We start from the raw sequence: 22,863 nt of genomic DNA, 5'->3' as shown, positions 1-22,863 counted from the left end.
TTAGGCTCCCCTCTTCCTACCCTGGATGACTGGCCTGAGGGCACTGAAACCCCTCTTGCCAGAAGTGAATAGGTGAGTGAGATGTCTGTTTGGGCAGCTGATTTAGCGTGTAATGAAAGGACAACTAATGGCTATTTATTTATTAATGCACTTTTACTCCCAGGGAGAATTGCTTGTTGGATATTCTCTCTCAGATGCCAAAGCAAGTTAGCCATCCATGGGCCTAGGGAAGGGGGCACCATTTGCTCTCTTGCCTCAGGAAGCAAAATGTTAGGAATGGATGCAGCAACACATGTCTTTGCTGCACCTGCTCCCTCTTGATTTGTGAAGGGACACCTACTGTCCACTCAGAGAGATGCTAGGGATGGCGGAGAATTTCTCCCCGAAACTTCGGGGGGCCGAGCGCCAACGTGTTCGGCCCCCCGAACAAGTTTCGGGGAGAAATCCTCCGCACCCCCCCGCCCCCGCACCCCGCCCCCCACCCCCCGCCGGGACGGGACTTACCTTCCCTGAATGTCCCTCCCGGCGGCGGGTCCGGCTGGCGGTTCGTCCGGTGTTCGAGCAGGGCGGGAGCGGCAGCCGGTCTTTCGACCGGCTGCCGCCCCCGCCATTGCAATGAAAGAAAAAAAAAAAAGTCCCCTGATAGGCTACGTGACGATTCACGTAGCCTATCATGGCTAGATTTGCAAAGTCAGCCATGATAGGCTACGTGAATCGTCACATAGCCTATCACGGGTGACTTAAAAAAAAAAAAGTGTGTACGGATAATGGCGGCCCCCATAGGGAGCCATCATTCCCATTCCTTATTTGGTCGCTGTAGTCTACGTCAATGTTTACGTAGACTATGGCGAAAATAAGGGCAACGCTATTTGCGTTGCCCTTATTTTCGCCGTAGTTTACGTAAACATTGACGTAGACTACAGCAACTAAATAAGGAACGCGAATGGCGGCTCCCTATGGGGGCCGCCATTCGCGTACGCACTTTTTTTTTTTTTAAGTCACCCGTGATAGGCTACGTGACGATTCATGTAGCCTATCACGGCTGACTTTCCAGATCTAGCCGTGATAGGCTACGTGAATCGTCACGTAGCCTATCAGGGGACGTTGTTTTTTTTTTTTTTTTTACTTTCGTGTTCGCGGCCGGGCGAGGCGGGAAGCCTCCCCCCCCCGGCCTGAACTTCACGGGGGGAGCAGCGAAGCGCTCCCCCCCACCGCAAACAAGCTGCGAGAAAAGGTAAGTGACTTTCGTCCACCCCTAAGAGATGCTAAAATCCTCCTGTCTCTCACTTCCACTTTGGAGGAGAAAGAAAGAGGTCTCTTGAAACTGGAAATGAAAACTGCTATTCTCTCTCTGTACAACCCAAGCAAGGGCTTGTGTCCCATGATGGGGAGGAGGAGGAGGAGGAGGAGGAGGAGGAGGAGAAATTATCAAAGTATTCTGTCAGGATGTTTTCTGTATATTAAAAAAAGGGATGGCACCAGCATCTGGCTGAGTCTGAGAGTCCAACATTGTCCCCATTGATTGTGCCTTCAGGCCATACCCACTGAGCCACTGCCACTGCTCACACCCATACGCCTCACGCTCACCAAGCTGCCCTCACCTACCCTGAGCCATCCACAAGCACCCCTCACTTTGGAGAGAGAAAAAAAGTGACTCAAGAACTTCTGGAATTTAATATTGCACACATAGCAGCCGTAAAGGCCTTATCTACACAATATAGCAGGTGGGCGCCCAAGAGGTCCCAGACGGGGGTGAGGCATCCATCCATCCCTATAATAAAAAGATTTAAGACTTAAGGAAAGGTAGTTCAGCAAAGCTGACAAGTAATGAAAAAGAGTACTTCCAAAAAGTATAGCTGAGATCTTGAAGAAAAACAATGGAGAATTGTTAGAGAAACTACTGTTACTTGAGAAACATACACCACGAGTTCATAAGAAAACATCTTAATATGAGAGGCAAAATGGGGGAATTAGAGGTCATTCCAGCTGTCCTCAAAGAACCCAACATCAGTTCTCACAGGATACTGCATCAGTCCTCAGAAGGACAATGGCAGCAGCCCTAGATGACTTCTCTATAATGATTTTGCTACCAACTCAGAAATGCCACGTGGGTAAGATATTTTGCTTAGAAGGGAATGCTCCTTAATAATTCTTAAAGAGCTTAAACAGTGTTTTCTTTGCAACTACTATGTATTTTTGTATGTGTTCCATGCCCATGCATCATTAAGATGTAAATCAGGTAGAAAGTATCTGAGATTTTGAAGTAAAAGATGAAAAGATATCCCTGAGCTCAGAGTCCTGAATTTCTAAAATCTGTGTCTGGTTAACAGGAATACAATAAATGTACAGTTACTGGTGTCACCTTTGTACCTGGAATACACCTGGGATGGTTACCTGCTGATCTGTAATCACTAAATACCCAACCCCTCTAGCATGATATCGCAGGTCAAGGACAAATCCGTCACACTAATACACACACTCTAGATCAGCCTTCCCTACATTGGTGCTGTACCAAATGCACTAGATAAATCTTAGCATCACCCAACCAACCATTTGTTAGAATAGCACACAAAGGAAATTCACATTATAGCTGTACAAAATAAGTGTACTTCAATCATATGCAATCTTTTTGTTTCATCATTAGATGCTCCTTTTTATTCAGATCTGGCCTCAATACAATAATGTAGCACTTGGGGATGAAGATGCAAACCAGTAATCCCAAACTGGAGGCCAAGATGGAGAAGACTTGCACAGCCACCATGTATTTCCCTTTGGTGCTCAGGTAGGTGGGCACAAAGGACACCCAAACACTGCAAAAGACCAGCATGCTGAAGGTGATCAACTTGGCTTCATTGAATGCCCCAGGCAGCTTCCTGGCTAGGAAAGCCACAATAAAACAGATGGCAGCCAGAAAGCCCATGTAGCCAAGGGCACTGTAAAACATGATGGCAGACCCTTCATTACACTGCAGGATGACCTGCCCATCCTGGGAGTGCATGTCAAAGTCTGGAAATGGAGGAGAGATTCCCAGCCAGATAATGCAGATGCCCAGTTGGACACTGGTGCAAGAAATCACAACGGAGTTTGCCAAACTCTTCCCCAGCCATTTCCTCATCCTGTTTCCTGGCTTTGTGGATAGAAATGCCACCACCACCATGATAGTCTTTGCCAACAAAGAAGAGATGGCAACTGAGAAGATGATGCAAAAGGCAGTTTGACGGAGAAGGCAGGTCACCTTCTGGGGCTGACCAATGAATAGAAAGGAGGACAAGAAGGAAAGCAGGAGAGAGATGAGGAGCATGTAGGTGAGGTCACGGTTGTTGGCTTTGACTACCGGAGTTATTCGATATTTAATGAAGATTCCTAAAAGTACACCAGTGGTTAGGGAGAAGAAAAGGGAACAGACAGCTAGGATAATCCCCAAAGTTCCTTTGTAGGAGAGGAAGTTTGTAATTTTAGGGACACATTGATCTCGGTCTTCATTTGGGTGCTGATCATCTGGACACTTGTTGCAATGGTCTGGATCTGAAAAAAAGGAGAGCAGCTGCAGCATCACTAATCCAGCCTTATCCAAAGCAAAGTGCCCTGAAAATCTTTTAGACCACAATTCCCGGCATTTGTGACTATTGGCCATGCTGGCTGGGGCTTCGGTATATTGAAGCCTCAAAGATCTGGAGATCTACTTCCTGCCAACCCGTGCTTTAAAAGATATGTTAGGGGGTGAAAGCATATATGCCATGAGAGGAAGATGAAATGAGGATGGGGGGAGAGCAAAAATTAACCACATGAATTAGGGATGAGAACAGGACAGATTTCAGAATTCCATGCCACAATATTTGGTGGTGGCCTGTAGCTTTCAATAAGGATTAGATATATTCATGGAGGTTTGGTCTATTCGTATCTTGTTATCATGATGGCTATATGGTGGCTTCTCCATTTTCCTGATTCATTGTAAGCTGCCCTGGGAGCCTTTTTTTCTGCTGATAAGGAAGTTACAAATATTTTGAATACACAAAAAATAAATTCATAGATATATCCTACAGATACAAAGGCAGGCTGGCTCTGGTTGGCCCCTTTGGGAACAGGATGCTGGAATTGATGGTCCACTGATGTCAACCAATGTGGCTCTGCTTTTGTTCAGTGACTGGGAAAATGTTTTGAATGGAGATGGCTACAAGGTCAGCCCAGTGCATCACCAACCAAAAAGGATCCCAGATAAGAAGGTCTAAGAAAGGCCCTTGCCTGAGAGATGTTGGATTCTCTACCTATCAAAGTCACTCTGTGGATGAGTGGCTCCTGGGTCCAGTAATGTGGCAAGTTGCCTGCTCTGGATGGTGTTACTCTCCCCCTGAAGGAGCAGCTGTGTAGTCTGAAGGTGTACATTGAACCAGCACTGTCAATGAAGGCACAGTTTTCTTCAGTGGCTAGGTGTGCCTAAAACCAGCTCTGGCAGATAAGAGAGTTATGGCAACTCCTGGAAAGGGGTAGCTTAACTATAGTGTTCCATGCTTGGATACCAAGACATCTGGATTACTGCAGTGAGCTTTATGTGGGGCTGCACTTAAGGTTTCTTTGGAAGCAGGCTGCTTTCCCCCCTCTACTCCAGTATATTTCTTTCAACTCCCCTTGTGAAATTAGTTAGTGAACATGTTAATAATTAACTATACAAAAAGCCAGAAAGGAACCAGTGCCTAAAACAATCCATCCTAAAACGTGTCAGTGAATGTGTGCCCTATTCCAAAAGAGCAGCTCTTTGCTTTGGGGTCTCCTACCTTCCTGAGTGGAGATTGTCCCTTCTGCACATGGGGCACAAGCATAGCAACAGATGGGCTCTCCTTCCTTAACCATCTTGGCAAATCCAGGATGACAATTCTCAGTACATCTAGAAAAAGGCACGGTCTATCCAAAAATATAAGAAACATCCCCAAAAATTACTTAGTCTGGAAGTTATATTTAAGTTGGTGGAAATTGGTTATACAGTTGGAAACAACATAGCAGGAAAATTTGGTTTGTTAGTTAAACATTATACCAGAATAAAGACCAGAATTAAGGAGGTTGGGTGGGTGATTAGATTCAGAAAACTGAAAACTGGGGCATAATCCCATACTTCCACCTGAGGAGGTAAAGAAAGAGAGAGGAGAGAGATCTTGGGGATGGATTTTATCTTAGTGGTAAAGCCCATACTTGCCATGCAGAAGGTCTCATATTCAAGACCTGGCATCTCCAGTCAAACATATCAGGTAGCAGGTGATGTGAGTAATCTTCCCTTAAAGTCTGAGAAGGTCACTGCCAGTCAGAACAGACAATAATAGGATGGATTGACCAAGAGTATGGCAGCTTGGTATGGTCCAGTGAAAAACCAAATGCTGAAAAGGAGCCAAAACTAATTTGGTTTCAGTCATTTGTGGCTGATGCCTCCCACGACCATTGGGGTAGATGTGGGGAGCTGTGACACCAAAGTCAAAGCCTAGGGACTATCAGAGATTGCACAGTCATTTGAGTAATTAAAGCCAGCAACCAAATTCTATAGAAATGGGAAACATATGAAGCATATGATCTTTAAGATCATAAGTGCAAAGGGGGTGGTTGGGATTCTCATATCCACAAAAAAATACACATTTGGATTCGTGTTCTCTTGATTCAGCAACAACTGCCATTGCACAGAGATTGAAGAGACTTTAAGATCAAAGGTGCAAAACAGTGGGATGGGGTGGGAGTCACAGTCACAGAAAATGAGGAGGAGGATTAAGTTCACGGAGCATCCATAATCCACCTTTTTGTATGTTGCAACAACAAGAACAATCCACACAAAAATATTACTTTGGTTTAACCCAGATTCTCCTGTTCTAACAGTGATTCCCATTGCACAGAGAATCAACTGACTATAAGGACAGAACAGTGCGAACAAGAACACAAAAGGATGATGATGATGATGATGATGATGATATCCCTAGAGCCACACAGAAAAGCAGTTTATGCAACCTGACAACTAATGGTGACAGCAAGCAAATTCCACTTCTTTTAATGACAATAAAGCGTCTTCTAGGTGGCACCTTAACTATTAATGAATTCATGCGGGCCTAAGTTTTCTGGGCACCATTCACTTCATCAGATGCAATGGACCCCCTTTCATACCTATTCAGAAGTAAGTGTGAGAATTTGCACGGTACAAATATCCATTTCTAAATTTCTACTCTCAAGGAAGGAGGAGTGGATTACTCAGGATTAAGAATGAGAAAGCATACCTGCAAAGCTTGGAGTGTTTGTTTATGGGGTTGTAAAATAATGAAGGATTATACGGTGGATTTAAGAAATAAAACTGCCCTATGATACTAAAGTCGGGGGGGTTAAAAACAAGAGCCAAAATGCATAGGATCCACAAAAGAATTTACAAAGACATTTAACACCTTCAAAATTATAGAGAGAGAAGAGAGGGAGGGAGGGAGACAGACTTACCTTCCTTTGGTGTGTGGCCTGAATTCAGTCAGCTTTCCTCTGTACACCTCTCTCTCTCTCTCTCTCTCTCTCTCTCTCTCTCTCACACACACACACACACACACACTATATTCACACAGGACACCCATGACTTAAAGCCAATTTTGGGTCCTGCCTGACAGAGGACACCCAAACATTGCCATACAATGCCATACATGATGGGAAGCAGGGGGATCGATCCCTGCACTATCCTGTTTCCCTGCTCTCTCCACTACCTCTGTGACATTTGTGTTTTGTGATGGCCATGCTCACCAGAGCAGCCATTTTGTGAAGGGGCACACCCCCTCATGGGTGTCACATTTTTACAGCACCCACAACATTTTGGGGCATTTCAAATATGCCCTGAAAAAGTTAGAGGAACGCTGGCTTAGCATACTTCACAGCAGGACTCCATGGGTTCCACTACTCATGTTAAACCTTTTCTATTCATAGTCACTATGTTATTTCAGTATAAAGCAATGGATTGGGAACCACATTCCTTAGCCATTATGTACAATGGTTCCATAATACAATGCTACAGTAGCTAATGAACTGATAGACCTTAAGGCTGCAATCCTACGGCAACCTACACGGGAGTAAGCCCCGCTAAACTTAATGACCAAGCCTTATGGAACTCAATGGGTCATTCTTCGCATTAGACATCTATGGGATTCCCTGGGAAGAGATATTAAAAGGCATCAATGGAAACAAATAGCTTTTCCCACCTGGTTCAACAACTTGGGCCAGCCAATGGCCTTCTGATCAATGGTGAACTTGATCTTTGAGGAGGCCTCTCTCTCTAGACTCCCAACTTCCACTCTGGCAGTGGACTTGTTGGGAAACACCACCCAGTTCACGATATAAAAGTCAGATACAATTTCCCCATTCTCATCCAAATAAGCTCCATCCACAGAACTATTATAAAGTTGGAAATCTCTCAGGAAAGGGTGAAGCTAGAATGATATGGGAAAAAGAAAAGAAAAAAAACAATTTGGTAAAGAGGGAATTCTGTTGTACATCTTGGCTCTCCACATGTGGACCTCTAATCTGCAGCAAGTCTTCCAGGCCGATGAGCCCTGCGGTGCCTCAATATGGTATGTTAGCCTGTCTGCAGAATTCGGACTTGCCTCGAGAGTTCTACTCATTCAAGCAAATGTGCATATATGGTTCTTCCAGGCCTTGCAGCTCAAGGCAAAGTGAGGAAGTTCTGGTAAGTCTCTAAATCCAACCAGGTTGTGATTTCTCCCTGGCAAATAGACAATTTCCTTACCTCCATACCCAGATCACCATCATCCCATCATACAAAACTGAAAACTAGAGGGAGATGATCTGATATAGCCACGGGTGGTGGGTCTTTAAGGGCAGGAGGGTCAGAGCACACCCAGGAGTCATGTAAAATAAAATAAAAAAAAGAGGAGAGGAGAGGAGAAGAGAGGAGAGGAGAGGAGAGAAGAAACTCTCTTCCCTCCAGCCCCGCCAAAGCACCTGCCTTTATTTAAGAATAAACATTTGCTGAGGCACTTCCCTTTGCAGTGATCGGCAGAGGCCATGGCAGCAGCAGCTGTGCCTGCTAGGGGTGTTACTTATCCCGTTCTGGTCTGGGGCATCCGCAGGCGGGGGGAGGTGATCCGGTCCTCCCACAGAATCATCCCTGGCTGGCTCTGCTCTGTGGGGAGTCTGCAGAGCCACCAGCCAGCTCCGGCCACTGCCGGACTTCTGGGCGCTGCCGGTCTGCGGACACAAATGGTGTCCGGTGTAGGGGATGCCATTTGCGTCCCTGCCACTGGCCGTGATTGGCTACGTAAATATTTATGTAGCCAATCACAAAAAGAGCAGGGACACAAATGGCGCAGAGGCCACCATTTGCGCCCCTGCTCTTTGCTGTGATAGGCTAAGTAAGTATTTATGTAGCCTATCACAGCAAAAGGCAGGGATGCAAATGGCATAGCAGCCGCCATTTGCAACCCTGCCTTTTGCTGTGATAGGCTATGTAAATACTTGTGTAGCCTATCACGGCAATGGCAGTGGATGCAAATGGCATCCCCTAAGCTGGACGCCATTTGTGTCTGAAGACGGCAGCGGAAGGAAGACAACCCAGAGCCACCACCGCCACTAGGTAGGTCCATCCTAGGGGGATTTTGAGGGGTGGGGGGGTAGTCTGTTCTGCCACGGACTCTGGGGGGGGCGGATTCTAAAGAATCTGGCCTCACTTGAGTCCGTGGTGGATTTCTCCATCATCCCTAGTGCCTGCCCCACCCTGAGAGTGGCCTTTCCCAGTGCAGTAGCTTCCTTACTTCACCTGCAACTGCTCACTCATGTGCAGAGCCCTGAAATGCCCTAGGGCTGCCCAGCTTCTCTGGGTGACCCCGCTGCCTCGAAGCACATTTTTTAAAAAAATAATAACACCAAATTTGCTCAGCATAAGTGGTGAGCTTATTCTATCCAAATGGAGAAGTCCTCTTCCCTCTGCAAGGGAGGTGGTCTTTTCGTCAATGAGGTTGTCTCTGGCTGGGACATTGGCTGAGCCAAGCCAACCAATCATTAAGCTAAAGAAGAGGTGGGGAAAGGAGACAGATGAGTGAGTCAGTGTGGTGTGTGCCTGTGCTGGCTTGCTTACTTGCTTACCATTAGTTTTAAGTTCCGCAGTTTGCATTGTCTGCCCCATTCCTCCGACGGCAAGCCCCCGGAATTCTCCCTTTTTTCCCCTGCTCCGGAAGTTATGTAAATAATTCCGTAGCGACTGTCGGAAAATCCTTCTCACACGACTACCACCTGTCTCTGTAATTCGGGGACAGACGGCTCCGATTTATTGAAACGTTTCCAGTTTATGAAAACATTTTCGTAAAAGTTTCCGTGACTTCTGTTGGTGGGAATCCCCCATGTAACTTCCCCCGGATGCGTGACTGCTGTGATTGTTTACATATTCCTTCCCATGGCAGGGATTTTTCCCTTTATTTCCATAAATGTTTACGTATTTTTTCCCATGGAGGGAATCTTTTCTGCTCTCTGCACACTCTGCCGCTGTCCTAGAGATGTCAGAGAATTTCGCCATGAATCTCGGGGAGGCTGAATGCCAGTGCATTTGGCCCCCCGAAATTGGTGGTGAAACGGTCTGCCCCCCCGCCCCCCCCCGGGACGGGACTTACCTTGGGCGAAACCTCCTGGTGGCAGCGGCTCCGGCGGCGGTTCGGCGGCAGTTTGGTGGCGGCGGCGGCCGGTCTTCCGACCGGCTGCTGCCGCCGCCATTTCCAGTAAAAACAACAACAACAACAACAAAATGTGATAGGCTACGTAAAGATATACGTAACCTATCACAGCTAGATTTTTAAAAAATACCATGTTAGGCTACGTAAATGTTTACGTAGCCTATCACGGCTGAGTAAAAAAAAAAAACCGCGCGTACACAAATGGCGGTGCCCATGGGCACCGCCATTTGCGTTCCTTATTTTGGCACGTCTAGTCTATGTAAACATTTACGTAGACTACGGCGAAAATAAGTGGAATGCAAATAGCGTAGCGTCTACTCTAATTGCGTTCCCCTTATTTTCGCCGTAGTCTATGTAAATGTTTACGTGGACTAGACATGCCAAAATAAGGAACGCAAATGGTGGCACCAATGGGGGCCGCCATTTGCGTACACGTGGTTTTTGTTTTTGTTTTTTTACTCAGCCGTGATAGGCTATGTAAACATTTACATAGCCTATCACGGCTGACTGCAGGGACGCAAACGGCGGCGGCTACAGCCCCCGCCATTTGCAGCCCGGCCGGCCAGGATTCCGGGGTGGAGGGATGGAGCGTCTCCCTCCCCGGCCAGAATTTCAGGGGGAGGGACGGAGCGCCTCCCCCCCACCGTGAATCAAATTTTGTTACAGGTAAGTGACTTTCGTACATCCCTACACTGTCCTGTTTTCTCAGACAGGGACAGTGATTTTATTAATTCCTGAGTATTTCTTGTTTATGTTCCTTGCCTTTACTGTTCTTGTTAACCTCAGAAAGCCCAGGGACTCCCAAATGGCATTATCTTCCTTGTGGGAGGGGGGTGGCCGAGAGGGATCTTCCAGTCACCTGACCTCACCTGACCTCACCTCCACAGACAATAAACAAAAAAGATGGAGGATTTCCATGCACATTGTGACTCAGCCCCAGCAAAAGGAACTGTGTATTTATTATTGTAAAAATGGTAAATCTATTCATGTTCTACTTCTATTTCCGATTTATGGATTTCTTTTCGTAATTATTTTTGTAAAATCTGCAGTTTTGCGGACAAAAAACAAAAGCGTGTGTGCCGGTTCAGCGCAACCTTGCCATGCTGTTCCACAGAGGATTCTGCGGAATGGATTGGCAGTAATTTGATCCTATTTAAGTTTGTGGAGGAATTCTCTGACATCCCTATGAGGAGCCAGCTCAGTGCAATCCTGGCATGTAAACTTTTTTTAAAATAGGGTGTCTGGGGGTGGTGGAATACATAATTGTATTATTATTATTATTATTATTATTATTATTATTACCACCACCACCACTACTACTACTAATACCTCTAAATCTGACCTCAGCCACAAATTGCTCTCTCTCTGTTGCTATATAGTCTGGAGAAATTGGTGTGTGTGTGTGTGTGTGTGTGTGTGTAACAGAGAGGGGGTCGAGGGGGTTAATGGGATATAAAGACCAATCCTATAGGTCTACTAAGAAGTAGGTCTCACTTAATTCAGTGGGAATTTCTCCCATGTCAATATGCCTTGGGCTGAATCCTTAAGGAAAAAGAATAGATGGGTGTCTCTGTCTGAACGCCTTGTTATGTGAGTATGAGTAGGGCATATGAGAAGCAAGAGCTTTTAGAGATTTTCAGTGTTTAATATCAGTTGTAAAAGTTGATGTCAGACTTCAGACTCCCTCCCCAGGGTCTGTGTGAGGTAAGTACCCAAGCGGAGTGCAGGATGCTTCTCCTCTCTAGCGCAGATGCATATAAATATATGCACGCAGCAATGTAATGCAGAGATGCACATTTTCCATGGCTTGTTATGAAGATAGTGTAAGTCAATTATGTTTTTCTAGTATAAAATGATTTACTTAATTTTATTACATTTATATTCTGACCTTCCTCCCCATTCTTACCCTCACCTTACTGTGAGAAAGGTTAGGCTGGGAAATAGTGTCTGGCCCAGATGAGCCTGGGAGAAGTGGGAAGCATTCACTAGTCCACCTCACGCAGCAAAATGTCCTAGGCCAGCAGTGGCTGCGTGTGCGTGTGTCCTGTTTTGCTGCTGCATCTGAACAAGGCAGAGAGCCAGGTTGTGTCTCTTTCTTGATTGTGTGTGTGTATGAGAGAGTGCATTGATGTGTTTTTATGTGTTCTGTGTCTCTGTGCTGTATGTTGTAAAAGGAAGTGTTTTTATTTGTATTTCATTTTTACCATAGGAGAGATATATGTATTTTGCTTCCAGGAAAAAAAGGAATATGATTTCCATAAAACTTTGCATTGAAAAATATTTTTGCATTATTATTGTACATTGTTCTCTCTCTGTCTCTCTCTTGGGTATGTGAGTTCAGTATCGGGGCAGAGTAGGAGGCTCACTGGAGTTGGCCACCATGGGGCCCATCATAGCCTCGAGCTGGACATGGCTGTGTGGCCCTGAGAATATCATCATTTCAAGTGGCAGCATCATGATTTTGTGTGATAGTGTGACACTCTGCCCCCCATTCACTAACGATTCCATGTGGAATGCACATTTTTTTTCTGGAAGAAGAGAATGTCAGTCAAAAAGGAGTGCTTTTGAATAGTTACTGTATGATTTCTCCACTGCTTCTTTTGCATGTACAGTCTTAAAGTTTATGTCACTTAGTTCCTCCTAACTGTGTTATAGGTTGCCAGCTGTTGGGGATACCAAGGTTAATCCACGTCCTGTGATCCATTGGATCCACCTCTGCTGATAATTCCCCCCCCCCGCTCACCATTAGATTAACTGCCAGCCTCGACTGGAAGCAGTCATGAAGCCCCAAGCCAGTGCCAACAGGGCAGCCTCTGCATGAATGTTGAACTGACTCACCACAATTATCTTAAGAGACCCCAACACCACATCTGCCACAACTCCAGTGAGCTCAGGTTGTCAGATCACTGAGTAGAGTGCTGTGTGGTACAGCCTTGGAATCCCCATTTGCTCCTGGACACCTTTTCAAAATAAAAACTCAAAAATTGAAGGATTTCTGACTGAGGTACCCATAAATGACAAGATGTCCACTGCCACATCCCTATCCCCAGTAGGGTTCAAATCCCCACTATGGTTTACTGTGATGCTCACTAGCTTAAGCCAACATACAGGACCATTGTGAGGACAAACATTGGGTCTGAGTTCCTTGGAGGAAAGTTGAGGTATAAATGGAATGAATAAATACAATCTGTGAAGGAAAAGGAATACCTGCCATGAATGCACCATTTGAATTTCCTGCTTATTTCCACCCACCATCCTCATCCCATTCAATTGAGATGAGTATGCAGCATGTAAGGTCTGTGCCACAGCCTGGATGGAACTGTAAATACTGTAAGAATCTTGAGACAGGACCTTTTCAATCACATCCTGGGGCAATTTCTCCCAGTTCTCATTTTCTCCACATCTTTTCCAGGCTTTCACAGACAACATCTTCCTTAAATATAAACAATGAAATACTGTCTCCCCAAACTGTTCGATAGCAATTAAAAATGATTCAAAATTGCCATATTGTGTCCTTCTGTTTTTCTTGATTACGAAGGACAAGGAAACATGGGTGTGCTGGAGATCAACCATTTTGTAGAACAAGCTTACACTGAGGTCCTGCAGTGCTGTTGCAATCAAAACTTTCCCCACAGTTGATTTTGTGATCTGTTCAACTCTATGAATGATTAATACTAGAGTGAATATGATCTGAGAGTCCACTGGAAAAACCACTACATTGACCCGAGTGTCCATAAAATGGGAAATTATGTTGAACATGCTTTTAGTCCGATCCAGCAGTGAAATGCTTGCTGAGAAGGCAATGCAAATGTCATTTTTTATGAGGACAGGTGCAAAGCTTCTCATGAACCTTTCCCCATTGTCATTGTCTGGAGCCAGGAGACTGATCCAAGTCCATCTGAAATGCAGGAGCAGTTTTACTATCCCCAGGTATGGGGGTTCTGGTTTGGGGACCATCCGGTATAAAAAGGGGAATTTGTGTCTATCCTTGGGAACTTGACTGACAAACCCATAACTGACCTAGGAAAGAGAGAGAGATTTGTGTGTTTTTAACAGCAGCAGCAGCAGCAGCAACAACAACAACAACATGCATTTTCACACTTCAGTCTATCAGGCTAAAGTGCAAATGTTGGGAAAATACACACTGATACATTCAATTTCCCCATTGCAACCAGCTGAAAAACAGGTTGAAAACAGAAGGAGGTTGCAAGTGGATATTGGAGAATTTCAGCAATTTCAAAAATTGCTGGTCCTACCATCCTTTCCCATTTCACAGAAGGAAAACTGATCAGGCTCAGAGAAAACTATCTTGGTCTACACGCATACAAGGCGCAGATGGGATCTGAAGCCAAAGCCACCTATTCACTCCCAGAAACAAGCAAATAAAAGTGGTGATGCTTAGAGAAACACATACACAGGTAAGACACCAGCCTCCTCACCCTCCCCACCAGTCTAGGCAAACCACACCTACATCAGCAGCTAGGATCTGAGCTAGCATTGCTTGACAGAGAAAGAGATCTTGGGGCTGTGGTGAACAGCTCGATGAAAATGTTGATCCAGTGAGCATCTGCTGTACAAAAAGGAATAACCTCTGTTGGCCATAATTAGGGATGTATGAACTGTGCTTCTACCGTTCATTTGTACACCCGCAGTTTGAGTCCTCTGCCCCATTCCGCTCTCTGCAAGTCCCTGGAATTCTCCCTTTTTTTCCCATTCTGGAACTTACATAAATAATTCCATAGCCACCCTCGAAAAATCCTTCTCACATGGCCGCCGTCCGTCTCCATAATTCGGCGACGGGCGGCTCCGATTTACGGAAATGTTTCTGGTTTACAAAAACATTTTCATAAATGTTTCTGTGTTTTCCAATGGCAGGAATCCCCCATGTAACTTCTGCCAGATGTGCAACTGCCTGATTGTTTATGTATTTCTTCCCTTGGTGGGGATTCCCCCATGTCACTTCTGCTTGTCTCTGGTCTGGACTCTGGAGCAAGTGAAGCGACACACAACGATGACCGTCCTTAAGGCAGGAAAAATGGTTGTACTCCCTCCCCTCCCTTCGATGACGTTATCTTCCTGGTGGGGGGTGGGGTGAAAAGCGCAAGGTTCAAAATTCCTCAAACAAGAGGTGACTATCTAAAATTCCAAGTCCATTCTAGTGATGTAACTGTGACTATAAATCCACAGATCATAATCTGTTGAGAAAGTGACAAACAGCTGTGGCTAGGAATTATAAAATGCCAGTCTAATTCCAACAGGAGGTTGGTTTCATTATCTGTTCTGGCTCCTCCAAGAAGCCCAACAACTTAGGGAATGTTTACGTGTGTATCTATTTCACAGTGAAGGCATGCATATGACAAAACCTCAAAAAATGTTCAGGAGAATCCATGCCTTTCTTGGGAAAGAAACACATGGAAACAGGATGTTCATCCTGCATTTTCAATACAGATCTTAAGCTGCAAGTCTTTAAAAAGTAAGATCAGAAGCCACCTGACCTCACTTCCAGAGACAATAAAAAAAAAAGATGGAGGATTTACATGCACTTCGTGACTCAGGCTCAGCGAAAGAAAGCTGTGTGGTCGCAGGGAAAAGCCATATTTATTATCGTAAAAATGGTAAAGCTGTTCTCATTCTGCTTCTATTTCCGATTAACAGATTTCTTTTTGTAATTATTTTCTTAAAATCCACCGTTTTGTGGACAAAAAAAGAAGGAGTCCATGTGAGCTCCAGTTCAGTGCAACCTCACCATGCCATTCCGCAGAGGATTCCACGGAATGGATTGGTGGCGATTCGATCCCATTTAAATTAGTGGCAGAATTCTCTGACATCCCTAGCCATAATTAGAAAAAAAAAATGTAAATACAACAGCCAGTATCATAATGTGCTGCTCCAACTCTATGGTGGATGCCAAACCTAAAATTGGATACTGCAATTTTGGAAGAGGTGAAGAAAAGGGCAAGTAAAGTGGCTGGAGTAACTCCTCTGGGAGGAAAAGTTCCAACATCTGGGACATTTTTGCCAAGAATAAAAGGTGTTTAAGGAGAGAGATTAGAGAGGTGTACAAAATTATGCACTGATGTGGAGGAAATGGATAGGGAGAAACATTGTCCCATATCACAGGGACCCAAGGTCATCCCATCAAGCTGAGTGCTGGGAGATTCAGGTCAGATTAAAAGAACTACTTTTTCACACAGTATATAGTCATAATATGGACATCACTACCACAAAATGTAGTGATGTCAGTTGCTTGGAGGACTTTAAAAGGGGATTAAACAAATTCATGATGGCAACTTATGACCTCCAGTGGTGAGCCAGGATGCCTGTGTATATGTGTTGCTTGGGAACATGAGTGCAGAGTGTTGTGCTCACATCCTTCTTGAGAGCTTCCCACAGGCTGCTGGCTGTCCTGGACTGGAAAGGCCTTTACTGGACTGGATAGGTATTTGGTGTGATCCAGTGGGGCTCTTATGTTCTTTCCATAGGTGGGTATCATAGGGATACCCTCAAAATGTCAAGGCTACTCTTGAACAAAGCCCAAACAAGTTCAATCCCCTCTGGAGCAGCAACTCTTCCGGCAAATTTCATCCACATCTGCCAAGGAATAAACACATTCCTGGCAGTTCCCATTAGATAAAAAGAAAGACCAACACACACGCACACACACACAGAGCGCGCATGGAAAATCCTGGACCAATTTTTATGGCTCTTGATGAGCATAAACATCTCCAAAGGGGCTACTATGCCTACAAATATCATTGATGAGAGTCAATGGGAGTTGCAGACTCAGATGCCCAAACCTCAACTCGGGTTTGGTAATGACCCAAAGCAGGCTCACTCCAAATCACTCTGAGCAGAATGGGGCCAGTTTCTGCAGTGATGATGTCTTTATTTTATTTGTAACCCTCCCATGTTTCCCCAACTCTTCCTCTTGTTGTTGTTTTTCATACTACATGAATATATGTTAAGTAAAAGCAGTCTAAATACCTGCAGAATGACTTCGGGGTGCTTTTGCTGGGAGCCCTCCATCTGGAAGCACCCCTAGTCTGGATTCACCCCATTATCAAACACTGAAAACTCATTGCACCCCTTGTACTGTTTCAACCCCCCTGTGCTGAGGTGACAGGGGGACAAAGGAATAAGGAAAGCATAACTTTTTCAAACCATCTTCAGTTCTTTTCAAAGTACTGCCTGTCACCAGCCTTACTTGGTGATGCCCGGCCCAATGCCACCTTCTTGGCTCCTCTGGCAAAGCTGAACCACACTCAGCCTACATCCCTCACCCCCATTCATATACCTGTGGGATCTTGTAGATGTCCAGCATGGCTGAAATCTTGGCAGAGATTTCAGAGTCGGCCCCTTCAAGAACTGCCAACAAGTTATTCTGCCTTCCACAGCTGAAGTTTGGAACATGCTGCTGCCCAACAGACATCAGGTCTACCATGGCCTCATACGTCATTCCTCCACTGAAATAGTTCTCATAGATGTTGTAGCCCAGAGAGATATTGGGCAAGAGCCTCAGATTCTGGTTGATCTCATGAATTGTAAACAGGAAAGGCAGGATGGACCAGTACCTCATTTCTCTCAAACTATAAGAAATACAGATTTCATCAGATTTTTATCCTTTATTCCATCAAAACATTTAGCAATTTGTATGTGATTTAGGCAATAGAAATCTCTACTTTTTACTCTTGGAACTAGATTCCCAATAACACCAACGGGAATTTTCCTCCCAACGCAGAGGGCCATATTGGGGGGGGGGGATTTTGTTGTTTTTAGGACCATGACAGAGATGGAATGGTTTGCACTCCCCCTCTCTTTCCCTTTGTAGTCACATATCTAATAGTCCACCCTGCCTGGCATTTATTGGCATTTCTAAAAATGTGGATGTAGGATGCAAAAAATCCCATTTCATTTTACATTAGTTTAGCCCTCATGATACACCCAATCTGAAGCCTCAGGCAACATAGATGATGATCCTAGCATTATTTGGTTTGTAGAAATGAGTTTTCCTACAGACAAGGCACATAACTGTTTGCAAACAAAAGGCCCTTAATAGCAAAGCCAGGGCAGATGTCCAGTCAAGTGCTGGAGAAGGCTGTGCAGAAGCATCAAAGTTCTACAGCTGCAAACCTAAAGGTACTTGCCTGGGAGTAAGGCCCATTGGGCACCATGGGAAGAACATCTGAGTAAGCATTCATAACATAATTGCACTTCAGATTCAATGAAAATATATGTTGAAGTAGTTTATGAGATGATGAGGTGGTGCTCTACGAAGTGGTGTTGTTTTTAGTGGGTTTTGGTGGGAACATATATGAAAGGGAGCAATTAGCTTCAAAACTTGAAGAAGAGTAGCCAGGCAAGTTGTTTCTCTCCATGAGCAAACTGTGTTCTTCCCAGACACATTGCCACTGGGAACTGGGAAGCTACTTCCGGAATCAGGTCATGGAACTCCCTGCCAAGGGACCCTGGGTGGGCACCCTCTTGGCTGTCCTTATCGTGGCAGGCAAAGACACATTAATTCAAGCAGGCCTTTGATATGTCTGTGGGTCTCTTGGGTTCATTGCTGTTGTTATTCTATTATGGTTGTGTTTAAAATTGTGCTTGAATGTATTTGTTGTATTAATCTTTTAAACAAGTTTGTATTTTACCATGCTTGTCAATGAACTTAAGTGCCATTTTCTTGGCAGGAAGGCAAAGTACAAATAAAATAAAAACAATAAAATCAGATTATCTCAACAACCATGTATCTATTTTATTTCATAGGAGTTCAAGGTGGTGCCCATGGTCCTTTCCCCCCATTTTATCCACACAACAACCCTATGGAGATTGGAGATGATTAAACTGGGAGAGGGTGACTGGCAAAAGGCTTTAACTTTTGTGAACCACCTAGAGAACCCCAGCTATTGGGCGGTATGCAAATGAAATAAAGAAATAAATAAAAAAATAAAGGTTAACTAGTGAAATTCATGGCAAGGTGGCATTGGAACCAGAAACCCTTCATCTTCCCATCCAGCTCACAGGCACTTGGTCACACCGCGAAATACATACAACACCAGTATTTCTTGAACAGAGATCACTGCCTGAACACGGACCCTCCTCTACTCCAACTATCAATGCAATATGGAAGGTGCAGCTCTTTGTTGTGTATATGCCATATCATTTTCATTTAGTTCCCAGTAACCTTCCTCTACGTGCTTCTGAAGAAGATGCATCCATAAACAGAGTGCAACACATCTCTTCTCATCAAACTTAGCAGAACGTTGCACAATAGCTATATGGAATATGGGGTGAATCACTGCTTTTTCTTTCCTGGCACTTCCAGTACTATGAAGTACTCATGGTATTACTCCCGAGTGGCACCTGTTGCTCACTGGAACTAGGGTGCAGGGAACAGTGTCCCCAGAGATGGAGCAGTCCCTTAAATTCCCAGTAGCCAGCACCTCATGCCACATGAAAAGGGAACTGTGGCACATGACGTTTAATATCATGAATAGAAAGCAGGGGGGGGGGGATTCACACAGTCACACAAAAGCACTCCTTTGGACCCACACACGCAATGACAATAACAACAACCACAACCACAAAACATCAAGAACACAACTTCTCCTTTGAACTTTGCACTTTGCACCACAAAGCATTTCCCGAAAATCCCTCTGTGTGTCTTTGCGGAAGTAACATTGAGAAGCAGCACAATATGAACATAATACAGACATAGAAAGTTGCCATATATTACGTCAGATGGTTGGTCCATCTAGCCCAGTTTTGTCAACAGTGACTGGCAGCAGTGGCTCTCCAATGTTCCAGGCCAGAGTTTTTCCAGCCCTGCCTGGAGATGTATTATTTATTCATTCATTCATTCATTCATTTCATTTCTATACCACCCAATAGCCGAAGCTCTCTGGGCAGTTCACAAAAACTAAAACCAAACAGCACACAATAAAACAATTTAAAATATATAGAACATTAAAACCACAATATAACAATACAGCCACAATAAAACATAGCAGCAGTGCAGGAATTTAAAATACAGATTTAAAACAGCAAAGCTAAAAGTCTAGAAAGCTAAAACGCTAAAATGCCTGGGAAAATAAAACGGTCTTCACCTGGTGCTGGAAGGAATACAGTGTAGGTGCCAGGCAAACCTCACTAGGGAGCTCATTCCACAGCTGGGGTGCCACAGCAGAAAAAGCCCTCCTCCTAGTAGCCACCCGCCTCACTTCCTTTGGCAGGGGCTCACGTAGAAGGGCCACTGAGGATGATCTTAAGGTCCGGGCAGGCACATATGGGAGGAGGTGATCCTTCAGATAACCTGGCCCCAAACCGTTAAGGGCTTTAAATGTTAATACCAGCACTTTGAATCGGGCCTGGAAATGGACTGGCAGCCAGTGCAGCTGGAAAAGTACTGGCGCAATATGAGCTTGCTGGCTAGTCCCTGTTAATGATCTAGCTGCCCTATTTTGCACCAGCTGAAGTTTCCGGACCATTTTCAAAGGCAGCCCCTTGTATAACGCACTGCAGTAATCCAGACGAGATGCTGGGGATTGAACCAGACCTTCTGAATGCAAAGCATATTCTCCACAACTGAACCATGGCCTCAGACCTCAGAATTAAGAGGGACTCAAGGGTCAGCATGGGCAGGAATAGATATCCCAAACTGAAACTCTCCATGCCCACAGAGAACCCCCAAAAGGAAGGGAAGACAGGACTCGAGACAGAGGGAAATGCTGGGAGGGCATTTTCTTTCACATTGCTAAAAGGTGAAAACAGTTTCAGGGCTTTTGAACAATAGACAGGGTTAGCCCTCAGCCCCTCGCCAAATGCACCAAATGTATTGTCCAACACATTGAGAGTTGCGGGGGCGGCACTGCTGCTTTTGGCTTAAATTAATGTAAATAAATAAAGTTCTTCCTCCCTTCCTTGTGTCTGGGAAGTAATCACAAATTACTCTAGTTCTAATTCTCTCTCAGCATGTCCTGCCATGCTGAACTCATTTCCATCATCTGGGATCACAACCAGTGTGGCAGCTGGCTAATGTTAGACCTTGAACATAATGGTGTTATTGGCCCATGCAGGGTAGATGGCCTGGTGTCTTAACTTCAGTTCTGGAGCACACAGCGAACAATTCTCTTCTCCCCATCCACCACCACCGCTCCCTGCTTCACAATTGCTTCTACATACTTGAGATGCTGGACAACCTCCTCCCCCCCCTCCGCAAAAAATGTTTGCCAATCCTGTTTAGAAAGTTCATGCTCTCAGCATGTGCAGTTCCACATGCTGAGCTCACTTAATTTAATGATAGCACCATCATGACTATAGGATAAAAACCAAGATTGTTTCTGCTCCCTTGATGCTGAGCATATTTACTTGAGAATAGACATCATACTGTTGTAAAAAAAAGGAAAATTAACGATCATATATGCTGAAAAATAATAAAATAAGGATCTAGAACAAAATCGATACCTACCTGTTTATAGTCCCCTTCATATAAAATGTGTTTTTAAAATAATAAGGAACAAAAGATGCTGCGGTGAATACTTTCAACCCCAGGACGCCTGTGTGCTTCCGTTCCCATCACCTGCTGAACTCTGGGAAGTCATTTGGGGGGCCCTATCCTGCAGGGGACTAGACCCTCTCCCTGAGATCCTGCAGGAATTGGAGTACTGCTGGCAGCTGCCCAGTGATCTCAGGTGCTGACACCGGTCCTGACTGAAGAGTCCAAAAAGAACAAGGGGCAGCATTTGAAATGGCAGGCTGTATGCTCACTAGATGGTGCCTGAGCATTTGTGTATCCTCCCCAAGAATCCTTTCCCTCTAAGGAAAGAAGGATGAAATAGGAATGAGAACAGCTGGACTCATGGACCCTGCTTGAAAGGGGAGCTACCAGAAAAGAGAGATTCACTATCTCTACTACTAAAAAGGAAAATCTGGAGAATATGAATTGAGAGTTTGCCCCTCATCACTTACAATTCAAATCTGGTAGTGGGAGGCTCCAAGAAAACGTATGGCCGAAATACAGTATTTGCTGTAGATGTGATCCCACTGATCACATACTCTCCTGACCGGTAATAATTAAACGGGTCATTCTGATCACTTATCACATCGAACAGGCATTTTGTCTTCGGCATCCCACGGGGAATGCACAGCAACAGAATAAGGAACAGCAGCAGAGGCATGCTGGAAAATACGTCTACAATCTCCTTCTGTTTCTCATGTGCTCATGCATACATAAACGTGCCTGTGACTGGTCTCAGGAACAACTAATTGGAAGCCAGCCTTTCTCCCAGCTGCAGTGGACTTGGTCTGGACAGCCCACCTGAGAGAGCACCTTCCAACGCAGGACTGCCTTCTGCTAGATCTCCAAAATATAGGATTGTCCTCTGTAGTGGAAGACACTCAGACACCTTAGAAGGGGATGATCAAACCTCACACTGGCACAATCCCTGCCTTCCCTACATCTCCCCCCAGGCTCTCAGAGGCTTTGGATCTATGTATGCACCAGTGTTTCAGGGTTCAAATACGAAGGGTCACTGAGCATTGCTCTTGATTTGAGGTTTCTTGCATCATTTTCAAAAGTGATCGTTGGAATCAAAATCCCTCAAGCTTTGGTGAGAAGTACAATAAATAGCCATGATTTGGATAATTATGAGAGAAAAAATCACTGCTGCAAATTTGTTTATTCTCTCTCTGACTCCATGGGCAGGTGCCCATCTGAAGAAAACATGTTTGCACAATTCACCAGTGCAAGTCTCTTTCGTGAGACAGTGAGGGAACAGTTCAGCAAACTTTGACTGACATTAACAAATTAATGTTAAATTTCATTTCCATTTTAAAGCATCTGACCATTTCTGATCTTTGTTCTGCTTGGTTCATGATTAAATATATTCAGTTGGACATTGGAGTTGATTTAGTTCTTCGGCCTATCTAAAGGGTGGTTTTACTCACCCCTGGACCAGTTTTCAGGCACTAACCTGATTTTGAAAGAGTTTAAAGCAGTAATTGGGGAAAGGGGCATATCCTTCTCCATAAATACACCCTTAAGTCTAGATTCCCATTTGTCCAGGATATAGGAGTTACTAGCAACATGGGTGGTGGCAAAATTCAACTGACCTTCAGGGAAGGAACAAACTCTTGATATATTGAGCATTACAATATGTTGAGAAAATTAGCATTATTGTAAGGGAGC

The 22,863-nt window shown here is 44.7% G+C and overlaps 1 protein-coding gene across 1 annotated transcript; it reads right to left on the bottom strand.

Annotated features, from left to right (window-relative positions):
* Positions 1-2,614: 2,614 nt before the first annotated feature.
* Positions 2,615-7,295, bottom strand: LOC146355498 (vomeronasal type-2 receptor 26-like). The gene is made up of 4 exons (XM_084829908.1): positions 7,200-7,295; positions 5,189-5,366; positions 4,773-4,899; positions 2,615-3,525 (listed from the first exon to the last, which is right to left on the bottom strand). Exons 2-4 carry the CDS (start codon positions 5,219-5,221, stop codon positions 2,615-2,617), a joined length of 1,071 nt encoding a protein of 356 aa, XP_084686034.1. The 5' UTR covers positions 5,222-5,366; positions 7,200-7,295.
* Positions 7,296-22,863: the final 15,568 nt, after the last annotated feature.

This window comes from Heloderma suspectum, chromosome 2 (assembly GCF_057233095.1).
Source record: "Heloderma suspectum isolate Gila_16-S chromosome 2, 16-S_ref, whole genome shotgun sequence".
Lineage (NCBI taxonomy): Eukaryota > Metazoa > Chordata > Lepidosauria > Squamata > Helodermatidae > Heloderma > Heloderma suspectum.
The sequence above is the reverse complement of the archived record's forward strand: the minus strand, read 5'-3'. Positions and strand labels throughout refer to the sequence as shown.

What these genes read in the sequence shown, in the direction of transcription:
- LOC146355498 (XM_084829908.1), bottom strand. Translation starts at nt 5,221, where the DNA reads ATGCCAGGTCTTGAATATGAGACCTTCTGCATG. An exon ending in AATATGAGACCTTCTGCATG is followed by an intron (nt 4,900 to 5,188) that starts GCAAGTATGGGC and finishes ATTTTTGGATAG; the next exon opens with ACCGTGCCTTTTTCTAGATG. An exon ending in GACAATCTCCACTCAGGAAG is followed by an intron (nt 3,526 to 4,772) that starts GTAGGAGACCCC and finishes CCTTTTTTTCAG; the next exon opens with ATCCAGACCATTGCAACAAG.